The 15,614-nt window shown below is 37.7% G+C and overlaps 1 protein-coding gene across 3 annotated transcripts in view; it reads left to right on the top strand.

Annotated features, from left to right (window-relative positions):
• The window catches only part of LOC106103618, a 62,842-nt gene that overhangs the window by 44,888 nt on the left and 2,340 nt on the right, over positions 1 to 15,614 (top strand). For 2 of the 3 annotated variants that reach the window (XM_013283401.1, XM_013283400.1), the window contains exons 10-34: positions 31 to 308; positions 427 to 857; positions 935 to 1,251; positions 1,350 to 1,531; positions 1,611 to 2,496; positions 2,596 to 3,089; positions 3,172 to 3,385; positions 3,465 to 3,935; positions 4,016 to 4,857; positions 4,986 to 5,869; positions 5,956 to 6,335; positions 6,456 to 6,621; positions 6,707 to 6,958; positions 7,033 to 7,574; positions 7,646 to 7,858; positions 7,949 to 8,104; positions 8,313 to 8,454; positions 8,961 to 9,032; positions 9,436 to 9,626; positions 9,965 to 10,138; positions 10,406 to 10,582; positions 10,713 to 10,874; positions 11,371 to 11,495; positions 13,267 to 13,417; positions 15,397 to 15,595. In XM_013283401.1, coding sequence (XP_013138855.1) covers positions 31 to 308; positions 427 to 857; positions 935 to 1,251; positions 1,350 to 1,531; positions 1,611 to 2,496; positions 2,596 to 3,089; positions 3,172 to 3,385; positions 3,465 to 3,935; positions 4,016 to 4,857; positions 4,986 to 5,869; positions 5,956 to 6,335; positions 6,456 to 6,621; positions 6,707 to 6,958; positions 7,033 to 7,574; positions 7,646 to 7,858; positions 7,949 to 8,104; positions 8,313 to 8,454; positions 8,961 to 9,032; positions 9,436 to 9,626; positions 9,965 to 10,138; positions 10,406 to 10,582; positions 10,713 to 10,874; positions 11,371 to 11,495; positions 13,267 to 13,417; positions 15,397 to 15,595 — 8,101 coding nt within the window. The remainder of the gene's footprint in view (positions 1 to 30; positions 309 to 426; positions 858 to 934; positions 1,252 to 1,349; positions 1,532 to 1,610; positions 2,497 to 2,595; positions 3,090 to 3,171; positions 3,386 to 3,464; positions 3,936 to 4,015; positions 4,858 to 4,985; positions 5,870 to 5,955; positions 6,336 to 6,455; positions 6,622 to 6,706; positions 6,959 to 7,032; positions 7,575 to 7,645; positions 7,859 to 7,948; positions 8,105 to 8,312; positions 8,455 to 8,960; positions 9,033 to 9,435; positions 9,627 to 9,964; positions 10,139 to 10,405; positions 10,583 to 10,712; positions 10,875 to 11,370; positions 11,496 to 13,266; positions 13,418 to 15,396; positions 15,596 to 15,614) is intronic. The other variant, XM_013283402.1, reaches the window with a different exon arrangement.

Below are 15,614 nucleotides of genomic sequence, written 5' to 3'. Positions count from 1 at the left end.
CAGCAAATTATACCAAATTCATATTTGCAGGTTATAAGCTAAACGGACCTAGTGTACTTAAATGCGGTGCAAACCAAGAGTTTGATCCTCCACCGACTTGTGAAGATATTAATGAATGCATAAGTAGTCAATGTAACTTGGCAACAACTGACTGTAAGAATACTCAAGGAGGATTTTACTGCCCCTGCAGACCAGGTTTTTCACCAGTATTAGAATGCAGACCTGTGGGAGATCTTGGTTTGATAAATGGTGCTATACCTGATGAATCGATTACTACTTCAACACCCGAAGCCGGATATTACAAAGGAGTAAGTAAATCTACAATGGAATATGGACATTAATTCTAAAAGTTTTAATTTGCCACATTATTAATTTAAAAAAAAAACAAAGAGTAAAGGTTACTAATGTTAAAACACCCTATTTCAGATGGTTCGGTTAAACAATGGCGGTGGTTGGTGTGGCAATAATCTGGAAGCCGGAGCAAATTGGATACTGATTGACTTGAGAGCACCAACAGTCATCAGGGGCTTTAGAACTATGAGTGTTATGAGAGCTGACGGCAACATTGCATTCACATCGGCAATAAGAATTCAGTACACAAATGACTTAACTGATGTTTTCAAAGATTATACAAACCCTGATGGCACCGCTGTCGAATTTCGCATTTTAGAACCCACTCTTTCCGTTCTTAATTTACCTATGCCTATTGAAGCTCAATACATTAAATTTAAAATTCAAGATTACGTTGGGGCTCCTTGTTTGAAATTAGAGGTCATGGGTTGTGCGAGATTAGATTGTGCTGATATTAACGAATGTAATGAAAACAATGGTGGTTGCGATCAGAAATGTATTAATACGTAAGTATCTGATGTGAAACAATATAATTAATTTTTTTAATTATTCAATATTAAATTATGGACTTTCTTATTTATAGACCGGGTAATTTCTCATGTGCTTGCAATATTGGATACGAATTGTATACATCAAACGGAACTGCTGGATTCAAAATTGAATTATCAGAAACCGGTGAAAGAGATGGTGACACATATCAGAGAAACAAATCATGTGTGCCAGTTATGTGCCCATCACTTCAATCTCCAGAAAATGGTAAACTGTTATCAACAAAATCTGCTTTCCATTTCGGTGACATTGTTCAATTCCAGTGTGACTTTGGATATGTAATGTCTGGTTTCTCCTCCCTACTTTGTACATCGAGTGGGACATGGAACGGAACAGCTCCTGAATGTCAATGTAAGTTTTTTTGTTTATGATTTTTGAAAAATATTAACAATAATTTAATAAATAATTTTTCATCTTTAAACCATTTATAATGTTATCCTCTCTTGCAGATGCACGATGCGTGACTTTATCAGACGACAAAAACGACGGTTTACAAATAATAAGAGACGACCCTGAAAGCGTTCTTGTACCATACAGGGACAATGTTACAATAACTTGTACGTCACCGGGTAGATATCTTAGGAATACTGTTACATCGCCATTCAGACAGTGTGTTTATGATCCCAAACCGGTAAATATAATGTTCTACCTAAGTTTACTAATTTTCCTCTGATAAATAAAAATTTTCTCATTAATGAAACATGTTTTAGGGTCTTCCTGATTATTGGTTGTCTGGAGCACAACCTCAATGTCCTCGAAAAGATTGCGGTATTCCGATGCCTACACCGGGTGCAGAATATGGGCAATATTTAGACACAAGATATCAAAGCTCTTTCTTCTTTGGCTGTCAAAATACCTTCAAACTTGCTGGACAAACAAGTAAACACGATAATGTAGTACGGTGTCAAGGAAACGGAATCTGGGACTTCGGTGACTTGAGGTGTGAAGGTCCTGTGTGTGATGATCCAGGAAGACCGGCAGATGGATACCAAATTGCTAGAAGCTATGAACAAGGATCAGAGGTTCTCTTCGGTTGTTCAAGACCCGGATACATTTTAATCAACCCTAGACCAATCACATGCATGCGCGAACCCGAATGTAAAGTAATCAAACCGCTAGGCTTAGCTTCAGGAAAGATTCCAGATTCAGCAATCAACGCAACTTCGGAAAGACCTAACTATGAAGCCAGAAATATAAGACTGAACTCTGTTACTGGCTGGTGTGGAAAACAAGAAGCATTTACGTACGTCAGTGTAGATCTAGGAAAAGTTTATCGAGTAAAAGCAATTTTAGTCAAAGGTGTCGTTACTTCAGACATTGTGGGCAGGCCAACTGAGATAAGATTTTTCTACAAACAAGCAGAAAATGATAACTACGTCGTTTACTTCCCCAACTTCAATCTGACAATGAGAGACCCTGGAAACTATGGAGAATTAGCCATGATAACTCTTCCAAAATACGTACAAGCCAGATTTGTTATATTGGGTATTGTCAGTTTTATGGATAATGCTTGTCTTAAATTTGAGCTTATGGGCTGCGACGAACCGGCTGTTGAACCTCTACTTGGCTATGACTACGGATATTCTCCTTGTGTTGGTGAGTTACTAATTTGATCTTGTTTTATCTGTACTCGTAGTCCGTACTCGAGTAGTTTAAAATTTACCAAAAGATATTAACTTGCTATTTTTTTTTCAGATAACGAACCACCTGTATTCCAAAATTGCCCACAACAACCAATCGTCGTTCAAACGGATGTAAATGGAGGCCTTTTACCTGTTAACTTCACAGAACCTACTGCTCTTGATAATTCCGGCGCTATAGCTCGTTTAGAAGTTACGCCCCAGCATTTCAGAACACCTATTCAAGTATTCCACAATATGGTTGTCAGATACGTTGCATTTGACTTTGACGGAAATGTTGCGATTTGCGAAGTAAACATAACAGTACCTGACTACACACCACCGAAGTTAAGCTGTCCACAAAGTTATGTTATAGAATTAGTCGACAAACAAGACAGTTACTCTGTTAATTTTAATGAAACGAGAAGAAGAATTAATGCAACCGACGCATCTGGTGAAGTATTTTTGAAATTCATCCCGGAACGAGCTGTGATTCCTATTCGAGGTTATGAAAATGTTACTGTTGTTGCTTCGGATAAATATGGAAATAAGGCTCAATGTCACTTCCAGGTAAAGACATATTCTCAAAGTAATTACCGTTGTGACCTACTACACAATTCAATTATTTTAAATGTAAAACTTACACTTCTAGGTTTCTGTACAAGCAACACCTTGCGTAGACTGGGAACTGATGCCACCAGCTCACGGCGCACTTAACTGCTTGCCTGGAGACAGGGGAATTCAATGTATTGCAACATGCAAGCCTGGATTCCGCTTCACAGACGGAGAACCAGTCAAAACCTTTATTTGTGAAACAAAACGTCAATGGACTCCTACCGCTGTTGTACCCGACTGTGTTTCTGAAAGTATGTACCGCTTAATTAAAAAAATAGTCAAGTGCTGATTTTTTAAGTATATAAATAACATTTATTTTTCCATTTTCAGATACTCAACAAGCTGCATACCATGTCGTTGCAAGTGTTCAATACCGTGCTCTTGGCGCAGTCTCTAACGCTTGCTTGCCACAATACAAAGATTTACTTGCTCAATACGATAACATATTAAATGAAAGGCTATCTCAACGTTGTTCAGCCGTCAACGTCAATATTAATGTGACATTTGTGAAAGCTATGCCCAGTCTTCTTGATGAAAATGTAGTGAAAATGGACTTTGTTTTGGCTATAACTCCCGCTATCAAACAGACGCAGTTATACGACCTTTGTGGTTCAACACTGAACCTCATATTCGATCTATCTGTGCCATACGCTAGTGCGCTTATTGAACCTGTGCTTAACGTTTCATCTATTGGAAACCAATGTCCTCCTTTAAGAGCTATAAGAAGCTCTATTTCCCGCGGATTTACATGCAGTGTTGGTGAAGTTTTAAATATGGATACAAATGACGTACCAAGATGCTGTAAGTATTCCGAACATTAAATTTCATGTATATTGCCTTAACCGAACATAATTTTAATGTTCAATTATTCTTTGTTTTAGTGCACTGTCCTGCGGGAACTTTTGCTGGTGAAAAACAAAAATCGTGTACGATGTGCCCAAGGGGATTCTTCCAAAACCAAGCTCGACAAGGATCTTGTCTTAAATGCCCACAAGGAACATTCACTAAAGAAGAAGGCTCTAAAGACATAACTGACTGTGTACCGGTCTGTGGTTATGGAACATATTCACCGACAGGCTTAGTTCCTTGTTTAGAATGTCCCAGAAACAGCTATACTGGAGAACCACCTGTAGGAGGATTTAGAGATTGTCAAGCCTGTCCTGCTAATACATACACATATCAGCCGGCTGCTTCTGGAAAAGATAAATGTAGAGCTAAGTGTGCTCCTGGTACTTACTCTCCAACTGGTTTAGCCCCATGTTCTCAGTGTCCAAGGAACTTCTACCAAAACTTAATGGGTCAAACTTTATGTATGGAATGTCCAACCAATATGAAGACAGTAGGAACAGGTGCCTCTGGTTTAGAAGAATGCATACCAGTGGAATGCTCAAACAGCGCTTGTCAACACGGTGGTCTTTGTGTACCAAAAGGTCACGGGGTGCAATGTTATTGTCCAGCCGGTTTCTCAGGACGCAGATGTGAAATAGATATTGATGAGTGTGCGAGTCAACCTTGTTACAACGGTGGCACTTGTATTGATCTCCCACAAGGATATAGATGCTCTTGTCCTACTGGATATGGTGGAATAAACTGTCAAGAAGAGAAATCAGACTGCAGAAATGATACGTGTCCTGAAAGAGCTATGTGCAAAGATGAACCAGGGTACAATAATTATACCTGCTTGTGTAGATCAGGTTATACTGGAATTGATTGCGATATTACGGTGAGCTTGTTTTTTTTATTAGTAACTTAAGTATGTCTTAAATAGATTTCACAATTTAATAACAAACAAACTTAATTGTATGTAGTAAATTATGTATGTTTCATATGCTTATAATATATTTATTTTAGATTGATCCATGTTCTGCTAACGGAAACCCCTGTACAAACGGTGCAACTTGCATTGCTCTTCAACAAGGCCGATATAAGTGCGAATGTTTGCCTGGATGGGAAGGACAGCTTTGTGAACTAAACACCGATGATTGTATCGAGAAACCTTGTCTGCTTGGAGCCGCTTGTACAGACTTGGTTAACGACTTCAGCTGCACGTGTCCTCCTGGATTTACTGGAAAACGTTGTCACGAGAAAATAGACCTTTGTTCAAATGAACCATGCAAACACGGTATTTGTGTAGACAAACTTTTCGTTCACCAATGTGTTTGTGACCCTGGTTGGTCAGGGCCCTCATGCGATATAAATATCAATGAATGTCTTATATCATCTTGCGAAAATGGTGGTCGATGTGTGGATGGTATCGATGACTTTACTTGCATTTGTGAAGCTGGATTTACAGGTAAAAGATGTCAACACGCAATTGACGATTGTTCTTCTGAACCATGCCAGAATGGAGCAACGTGCACTGACCAATTAGAAGGATTCACATGTAAATGTCGACCAGGGTTCATTGGCCTACAATGTGAAACAGCGATAGACGAGTGTTTAACAGAGCCTTGTAATCCGATTGGCACTGAAAATTGTATTGATCTTGATAACAAATATAAGTGCATGTGTCGCGAAGGATTCACGGGAGAAATGTGTGAAACAAATATTGACGACTGCGCATCTGATCCTTGCTACAACGGAGGATCCTGTAAAGATGAAATCGGTGGTTACAAATGTGTCTGCCAACCGGGATGGACTGGCAAACGATGTGAACGTGACATTGGCAACTGCATGAATAGACCATGTCAAAATAATGCAGACTGTATAGACCTGTTCCAAGACTTCTTCTGCGTGTAAGTATTTGCAATTTACTAGTAGGAATTACTCAAAAATTACGTTCTATTTGAGCATTTCTAAAAAAACATTTTTTTTGTTGCAGATGTCCAAGTGGTACTGATGGAAAACAGTGTGAAACTGCTCCTGAACGTTGTATTGGAGACCCGTGCATGCATGGAGGAAAATGCCAGGATTTCGGATCTGGACTCAATTGCACGTGTTCCCAGGACTACACTGGTATTGGTTGCCAATATGAGTTCGACGCTTGCGAAGCTGGTTTATGTCAAAATGGAGCAACGTGTGTCGATGAAGGCGATGGATACAGTTGCTTATGCGCACCAGGTTTTAAAGGAAAGAACTGTGATGAAGATATTATAGACTGCAAAGAAAATTCCTGTCCGCCTTCAGCTACATGCATAGACTTACCTGGCCGATTCTACTGCCAATGTCCATTCAACCTTACCGGGGACGACTGCAGAAAAAGTAATTATTAAATTGATATTTGTTATTCACTACTTAAATGCTGTATAAAAATAATTATCATGAAAATAAAGGGCGTTGTCGTAAAAATAAGGGTCATTACAAACCTTATTTTATTTCCAGCTATCAGCGTAGATTACGACTTATACTTCAGTGATCCAGTCCGCTCAAGCGCAGCTCAAGTTGTACCGTTCGACACTGGTGCTGCCGACAGTCTTACAATAGCGATGTGGGTTCAGTATACACAACAAGATGAAGGTGGCATCTTCTTCACTGCTTATGGTGTTAGGTATAATATTTGTAATCATATTATAAAGTCCTTAATTACATGACCAAACAAGAACAATGTTTAATAACATCTTTTTAATTTACAGCAATTCCCACATAGCATTAAACAGAAGAACTATAATTCAAGCGCACTCCAACGGCGTCCAGGTTTCTTTGTTCCCTGAACTACAGGATGTGTATTTAAGTTTCGGAGAGTTTGCAACGGTCAACGACGGCCAATGGCATCACGTAGCTCTGGTTTGGGACGGTAGCAACGGTGGTGAACTAACTCTGATAACTGAAGGTTTAATAGCCAGTAAGCTCGAAGGCTATGGCAGTGGAAGAACGCTTCCTCAATAGTAAGATCTTTAAAAATATTGTAATTAGTTTTCTTTACTTGGATAAATACTTATTTTGTCTTTCTTATTTTTAGTGTTTGGGTGACTCTCGGTAAACCACAATCGGATAATCCTAAGGCGTACACCGAAGCTGGTTTCCAAGGACATTTAACCAAAGTACAAATATGGAACCGTGCCTTGGATGTGACAAATGAAATTCAAAAACAAGTTCGCGATTGCAGAACTGAACCCGTCCTTTATAGCGGTTTAGTATTAACGTGGGCAGGTTACGAAGATATTGTTGGAGGAGTTGAAAGACTTGTGCCATCTCATTGCGGTCAAAGAGTATGTCCGAACGGATACACTGGTTCCAAATGTCAACAGTTACAAGTAGATAAGGAGCCACCGAGAGTAGATCGCTGTCCAGGCGATTTGTGGGTAATTGCCAAAAATGGTTCCGCTATAGTAAATTGGGATGCTCCGGTATTTAGCGACAACATTGGTGTGACCAGAGTCGTCGAAAAATCTGGACATAAACCTGGCGAAAACTTAGTTTGGGGAGCATATGACATTGCGTATATTGCTTATGATGCCGCGGGTAATGCCGCTACGTGCAAATTCAAGGTTACCGTGCTATGTAAGTTTAATTTCTTGTGTGTTTTTATAAACTAGGCAAAGGGGCTTGTATTTAACAGAGTCTTCTTTCAGCTGAATTCTGCCCTCCATTGGCGGATCCACTGGGTGGTTATCAATCGTGCCGTGACTGGGGCGCGGGAGGTCAGTTCAAGGTGTGCGAGATCGCGTGTCGGGATGGCCTCAAGTTCTCGCAACCGGTTCCACCATTCTATACATGCGGAGCTGAAGGATTCTGGCGCCCAACTGACAACCCTAGCCTTGGACTTATTTATCCTGCTTGTTCTCGTAAGTCAAAGACATACTTGTATTCCTTGTAAGTCTTGTGTTGTTCGATTCTTCGCTCATTTGTACTTACATTTTACGCAATTTCAACAGCGGCTTCGCCGGCTCAAAGAGTGTTCAAGATATCAATGCTGTTCCCAAGCTCCGTGTTGTGTAACGACGCGGGTCAAGCAGTGCTGCGCCAGAAGGTCCGCAGTGCTATCAATCAACTGAACAGAGATTGGAACTTCTGCTCCTATGCTATTGACGGTAAACATACTTTAAATATGTTCAATAATTGAATTTGCTTTTTATAAACATTTGTATCCATTAATAAGTATGGTTTTGAGAGTATTACGGGAAAGGAAGACATTAGAAAATAAATATTGAGGAAGATTTAGTAGAATGTTTTGGTGTAATAATTAGTCTACTGAAAAGGTTAACAATCGATGTAATAATAAATATGTTTTTATTACAGGTACAAGGGAATGTAAAGAGCTGGACATTAACGTCAAATGCGACCACAGAGCTAATGTCCGTCAGACACGGCAAGTAAATTCTCAACCGACAATCAAATCAGAAGACACATATGTCCTCGACGCTATTATACCAGTTGACGAGTAAGTAAAATTATAGACTTCTCACGTATTATGGAATAGAATATAAACAAAAAAAATAATTCACATTTATTGGTGAAATTTGGAAGGTGTTGGAGTAGCACCAATCGTAGCACTATTAGTCTATTAAAAAGCGAAGATTTAAATCGTTAAAGTTAACTGATGGCTTATCAGGAATATTTGAGAAGACATTTTCGTGACGTCATCGACAAAAGTCATTTTAGATTTGAACAACAGATATCATACAAATGTTGTCGATGACGGTTCGAATAAAAGACGTTACAAAATGTTTGCAGGAAAGGTATTCAAATAACTTTATTTTGTTATAATCTATTATTATGACGATTTAAATCTTACTATTCAATTGGCAATTTGAGTACACTTCGGAGCATGTTGGCAATACGACACAATAGCACAAATTAGTACAAAGTTCAAATCACTTTTAAATTTGAACAAAAATAAGCATGTAATGTACGGTACACTTTTGCATGTATTTTGTCTGGCACTAGGGTACGAAGCAATAGAGAAGGTCGACAAGCCGGTGACACCTACAGTGTAGAAGTATCTTTCCCGGCTATCAAGTGAGTTCTACACTTTAAAATGAATTAAACGGTATATAGGACATTATCGGCCAAATACTGAAACGACGTTACAATAAGTAACTGTCTTAAATGATAAGAGCAAATTTAGACTCCAAATTCCACTAAAATATTGACGTCAAATTGTACGCGACGCTTGGAGCCATGTATTTTAGATACGTTTTAGTATTAGGCCGTATATCGCTTTTATGTAGCTGTAAAATATTTTATTTTTAACTATAGTGAATTGGTAAGCTTTAAATAATAGCTACTTTTCAACTAACCTTATACATTCCAATTGTGTAAAAAGATTTTTCTAATAAAATATTTATGCATGACAGAAAAAAAATGTTCAGCTTAATAATATTTCAATCACATATAGTATTAATATGATTTCTGATTACAGCGATCCGGTTATCCACGGTGGTACCAACGAACGATCGACCGTACAACGATTGCTCGAAAAATTAATCTTAGAAGACGAACAGTTCGACGTGCGTAACATTCTTCCCAACACTGTCCCCGACCCGGCGAGCCTGCAACTTGTTTCCGACTACGCATGTCCGATGGGTCAGGTCGTAATGGCCCCCGATTGTGGTAAGCCATTCATTACGCTTCTATAAAATAGTAGCAATTTACAGCCGTTTAAGTGATCACTACTGGCAATATGCCAACAAAACATACGACTTTTGCGTGCCAAACCGTAAATTACAATGCCAAAAATGAAAGCTCGAATAACTCTTGGCTTAGTCGGTCATATCATTGCTTGTTGCTTTAAACCGTTAATAAACAGCCAATGTAAACGTAAATCAAATCGAAAATTATTAACTAGATAAATAAAATTGAAAGCATATCAAATTCAAATGAAGTACCACGGAAATGTAACGTCATTGTTATATTTATACAATGTTCAATTCTACACATGTTTTTTACAGTATCATGCGCGGTGGGTACTTACCTGGATTCAGCGAGTGACTCATGCCAGCCGTGTCCCGCGGGCAGCTACCAATCGGAGGCAGGACAGTTGCAGTGCACGTCGTGTCCCGCAATAGCGGGACAGCCCGGCGTCACGCAGGCCACCGGCGCCAGGAGCGCTGGAGACTGTAAAGGTATAAGATAAGATTAGCTGACACTTGGTCGAGTTCAGAGCAATTGTGTCAACGCCAGTAATGGAATTAGTTATTGAAGTTAATTTTTTGCAATCGGGTACTTGTTTTTTATTGCAAAATATTAAGAATGTAATAATTTAAATTGTATTCCTGTATTAAATGTCATATATTAGGCTCAATAAGCAATGTAGTTGCGACTACAATTCACCGAAGAACTTGTTAATAAATTACGGTAAACAAGTAAACATTCTAATTTTCGTATTACAGAGAGATGCGCTGCGGGCAAATATTACGACGCAGAGGCGGAACTCTGCCGGCCGTGCGGTCATGGATCGTATCAGCCGAGAGAGGGCGCTTTCTCCTGCATCCCCTGCGCTAGAGGACAAACTACTCGAGCTACTGAAGCTGTTTCCGTTGCCGAGTGCAGAGACGATTGTCCACCAGGTATAGACATTTGTTTTTTTAATGTAATGGTGACCAAACTAAACGAGTTTAAAATACCAAATAAAATATTTCTTGGTATCATAATTTGAATAAGACAAACAACATCGGTATAACTCTGTTACTCTACCAGGAGAGCAGCTAGGCGGCGATGGTGGTTGCGAGCCGTGTCCGGCGGGCACGTGGCGGGGCGCTGGCACGGGGGCGGCGTGCGCGCCTTGCCCGCCCGGCACCACCACCCCACAGACCGGCGCCTCATCGCCGGACCAATGCTCACTGCCTCTCTGCAAGCCTGGTAATTATTCCTACCACACATTTTCTTTCAAACTTTGTATTGTTTCTCACTTTACAGTTACGCACTCACTACTTGTTGCACTTTATATTTTTACAACACAATAACAAAAATCTATACCGTTGTAGGTAATATTAAATAATATTAATTTAATTTTAATATATCGTGAAATCGTAAATACTTATACATTTTCGTTTGACAATTCTTAAATCATGTCACAGGCAGTCTTTTGTTTTCAAAGAGCAACAAGTATCATTCATCATATATTATTAACTACCTAAAGAAGAAAGTAGCAAGCTACTTTGTTGCTATTGCTATAACTGATGTTTAACCAACAAAACTAATTTCATCCCTGTTATTCTTATTGAAAAAACTGAACAAGCAATATTTTCTATGTAAATTTTTGATATGCACGTTTTAGCAGTCGAAACTTTTAAACTAGAAACCTTTAAAGTAAATGTATTTGTATAACTACAAATAATTCAAATTCCAATTCCAGGTTTGTACCTCAACGTAACACTGAACACGTGCATACAATGCAAGAGGGGAACTTACCAGCCGGAAGCACAGCAAACTCTTTGCATACCCTGCCCTATCAATACCAGCACTAAAGAACGTGGAGCGGTACGTACATCATAAAAATGTTTCATATTTATCTATTACATTGCCTTCGAAGACGGTTAGATGAACTACGTCGAAATTAATTACTATAAAAGAGAAATTGCCACAAGAACATTGTATTATATAAAAATAGTAAATATACATTTTCGAGTTTGACCAGAATTCTACTGAATGCATTGTGCACATTCGGACGACGACATTGTCGTCGATATCTTCAGTTCACAGAGTTCCGTATGAGCTTTGATCTCTAAATAACTTGAACACAACGATCTCTTCGAAGTTTTTATCTATAAAAAACCATTCCAGACATCATATCAATGTATAACTGCTAATAAGTTAATAATTATCACTATCTCATAAATAATTTAGAATATATTCAAGAATTTTAAGAAAAAAATGTTTGCTAATTAAATCGTTTGTTAGGAAGTTTGTCTGTCGAGTTGTAGGCAACAAATTCGGCAACGAATGTATAATTAATGATACGCTCGTGTTATTTATCATGTTTGAATTACAATTATTAAGAGTCTGGTGCCGTAACATGTATAACAAATATTCATTGAATTTTTGAATATGCTAAGCTGGGTTTTCGTTGTTACTATTTATCATATTAATAAATGATTTTCATACATAAATATAAGTGGAATGAAGATTTTAAAATAAATACTGTTACATTTAAAGTAACTGAAAAAAATCTAATCTAACTTCTAACTAATATTATAAATGCGAATGTTTAGGATGGATGGATGTTTGTTAGAGTTTGTAGCCTAAATGGCTGAACGGATTTCGGTGAAATTTGGTACAGATATAGTAGATAGTCTGGAAGAATACATAGGCTACTCACTTTTGTTTTTTTCAATTCCACGCAGATGGAGTCATCCGTTATCTCAGTTATCACTCCCTTCTTGAAAGTAATCGATAAACTGTGAAATCCAAACTGTAAAATGTATTGTTTATATAATTTGATACTTTCAATTGTGCTATACAAACAAAACTTTCTTTTATAACAATTCGTACAGCGATAAAGTTTTGAGTTGACTACAAATTGTCTTCCTGAAACCCATGAAAGTTATTAACTGTATTGAAGTTTGTTCGTAACTCTATTGTGAGTGTTACAACCTTCCTAACCTGATAACAGGAACAATTAAGACCCTAACTCTCGCATAATGCAAGACACTTCGTGTACCGTCTTTGAAGTAGCACGATACGGTACAATCGTTATTATCACTTGATAAACTGAGATAATATATTCAAACATTTATCCTTTACGGCCAAAGTAGTGGGCAAAAAAAGGCTGATGATGATGTCATTGTATGCAAATAAAAAAAAGCTATGTAATAATAAGATTTCTCTGTTAAATATGACATACTAGTTCCCTACCGCTAGTTAAAGGTAAAGGCAAAATATCTAGCCTTTTAAAATTTATAAGAAACGAGCTGTTGCCCGCAATTTCGTCCGCGTAGTATTCGAAAACATACGAACTATATAAATTACAAATAGCTACGTATCCCTCGGGAACCGGACATTTCTCGGGGATGAAGCTTATCCCATTTGTACTCCAGACTTTGTTTTATATCTGTGCCAAATTTCAATAAGATATGTTGAACCGTTGCAGAATTAACAAGTAAACATTAAAAAACTAAATTAATGAATCCCACGGGAACCGTAACTATTCCGGGATAAAAAGTAGCCTATGTGTTCTTATCACGTGCGTATGATGCTTTTAATAACTGACAAACCGCTTGCGTGTGTGTTATAATACTTTATTCGTATTCAGACGTCGGAGGCTGACTGCACAAACCCGTGTGAAATGAGCGCCCCGGGGACGCACTGCGACGTGAACGCATACTGTCTTCTGCTGCCGGACACAAACGAGTTCGATTGCCAGTGTAAACCCGGCTTTAACGGCACTGGCTTGATATGTACAGGTACGTATTGACGTGACATTAAAGAACTGACTTGTATATATGTTATTTAAGACTTTAATATATTGTTAAAAGTTTTATACAGATCAGTTCCGTCATTTATACAATTCTTGTAAATTGTCAGACAATCCAAGGTATAAAATATGTGATGGAAGTATCAGATTTTGGTACTATCTGACAGTGACGTCACTTTTAAGCTATTTGAGCCTCTATCAGCCAGCGGTGGGACAAGCCCTAATGATAATAAGCTTTAAAACATTTAGTGCTACCGATTCGTTAATTTTAAAAATTATAGTGGCTTTGAATGTGTTTACACATACATGCAACCTTACAGTAAATTAAATACGTATAAGGGTAGGCAACGCATCTGCAATTGCGGATGTCTATGGGCAGCGGTCGCTTCACCATTTTGGCGGATTCTAGTGTCCACTTGCTCGTTTGCCACCTTATGTTATAAAAAAAAAAAAAAAATACAGTACATGCATAAAAATCTCAATAATCCTAGTTAATCTGTCATCTATAGTGATTTATTATAAGCCTGTCGTTTCATCCAAGAAACTTTAAAAGCGTTTCCACAACGTTGCCGAAGAAATCCAGTATAATCCGAACCCCTTTGCAATTATTATTGTAATCCGCGAGCTAAGTCCGCTTGATTGCCTTCAAAGCTTACAAACGCCTTTGAAAACTTTGCATAATTTTAAACGTCGCTCATTTAATACTTACGACTTTATAAACGAAACGAAACGTCCAATAGACTCTAGATAAATAGTAATAAATTAACAACAAGGTTTAGTGCGGGATATATGTCCAATACATCAAAAACAGCAAGTTTTCAAATATTACAATTTCATTTTATTTCTATTACATTCCATTGTATTGTTTTTAATTTTCTATAATTTATCAATACACAACGCGAGTTGACGTGACAAAGAACTGTTACTCATAACATGTACAAAGAACTAAATTTCCCAAGTGTTTACCTCACAGCAAAACATTGCACATTTACAAAGAGAATGGCACGAGAATAATTGACCAGCTGTAAAGATTAGTGTTTCTGTATATAGTACTACTAGTTGTTGCTCGCGACTTCGTCCACGTGTAATTAAAAAATAAATAAAAAACATAGTCTTACTCACTGATAATGTAGATTTGAAATTGGCCCAGTAGTTTTTGAGTTATTTCAAACTTACAAATATATAAGCCTTTCCTCTTTATAATATTAGAAGTTATAGATGAGTTATCTATAAGTTAAATAAGACTGGGGGGTCATTTCTAAACCCTCAGTGGAGTATATAGTTATTTCGTAATCATTCTCATTTACGTCTAGTATTCAAATAAATCGAGTTTTATATTCAAGTTTGAATGCAACACTATCACTATAGAAAGGCTTATCGGCTTAACAATATGCCGAGGTTTATTCAGCGAGAATCGATACATCTATATGCAAATATGATTCCCATCAAATGCACAGCTGAACCGTGGAACCGATACACGAACTACCAGCATCTATATTTGGATACCTGCCGTAATAACCTTTAATCCTCAAAATACAAACAAAACGATTCACTAGAGTGTAAAAAAAGATACAATTTTTAGGTTATGTTACAGTTTTAGTTAGCAGAATAATCTTTGTAAAAATCGCACTCTTTGTCATTATTATAATTATAACCTTTGTAGTTATATACTTATACTATGGTCTATGTTAGAATTTCTCACGTACAAAAAACATAAGTTTTTATAATGTTACATATAGTTTAATAGTTTATGTATTCGAATTTCAATTATACGAACAAAATATGCAATAATGAAAGACACAACTTGGAAACAATGACATCTTTTTATCTTTGGTTTCCTGAACTTGAAGAAAATGCATCCCAACGCCATCTATAACAGCATATTTTATATTCAAATGTGTTACAGAAGTTTATAAATAATACCAAAAGATGGCGTAGTTTTATAATTTGTTTAATATTTTTTTACAGATGTTTGCCTGGACTACTGCGACAACGGTGGCGAATGTGTGAAGGACGTGAGAGGCGAGCCTTCTTGCAGATGCACTGGTTCGTTTACTGGCCGCTATTGCCGTGACAAGAGCGAGTTCGCGTACATCGCTAGTGGAGTCGCTGGAGGAGTCATCTTCATTATATTCCTTGTGTTGCTCGTTTGGATGATATGTGCCAGGTAAATGTACCAACATACA

The sequence above is a fragment of the Papilio polytes genome, unplaced genomic scaffold (assembly GCF_000836215.1).
Source record: "Papilio polytes unplaced genomic scaffold, Ppol_1.0 DF823731.1, whole genome shotgun sequence".
Taxonomy (NCBI): Eukaryota; Metazoa; Arthropoda; class Insecta; order Lepidoptera; family Papilionidae; genus Papilio; species Papilio polytes.
The sequence above is the reverse complement of the archived record's forward strand: the minus strand, read 5'-3'. Positions and strand labels throughout refer to the sequence as shown.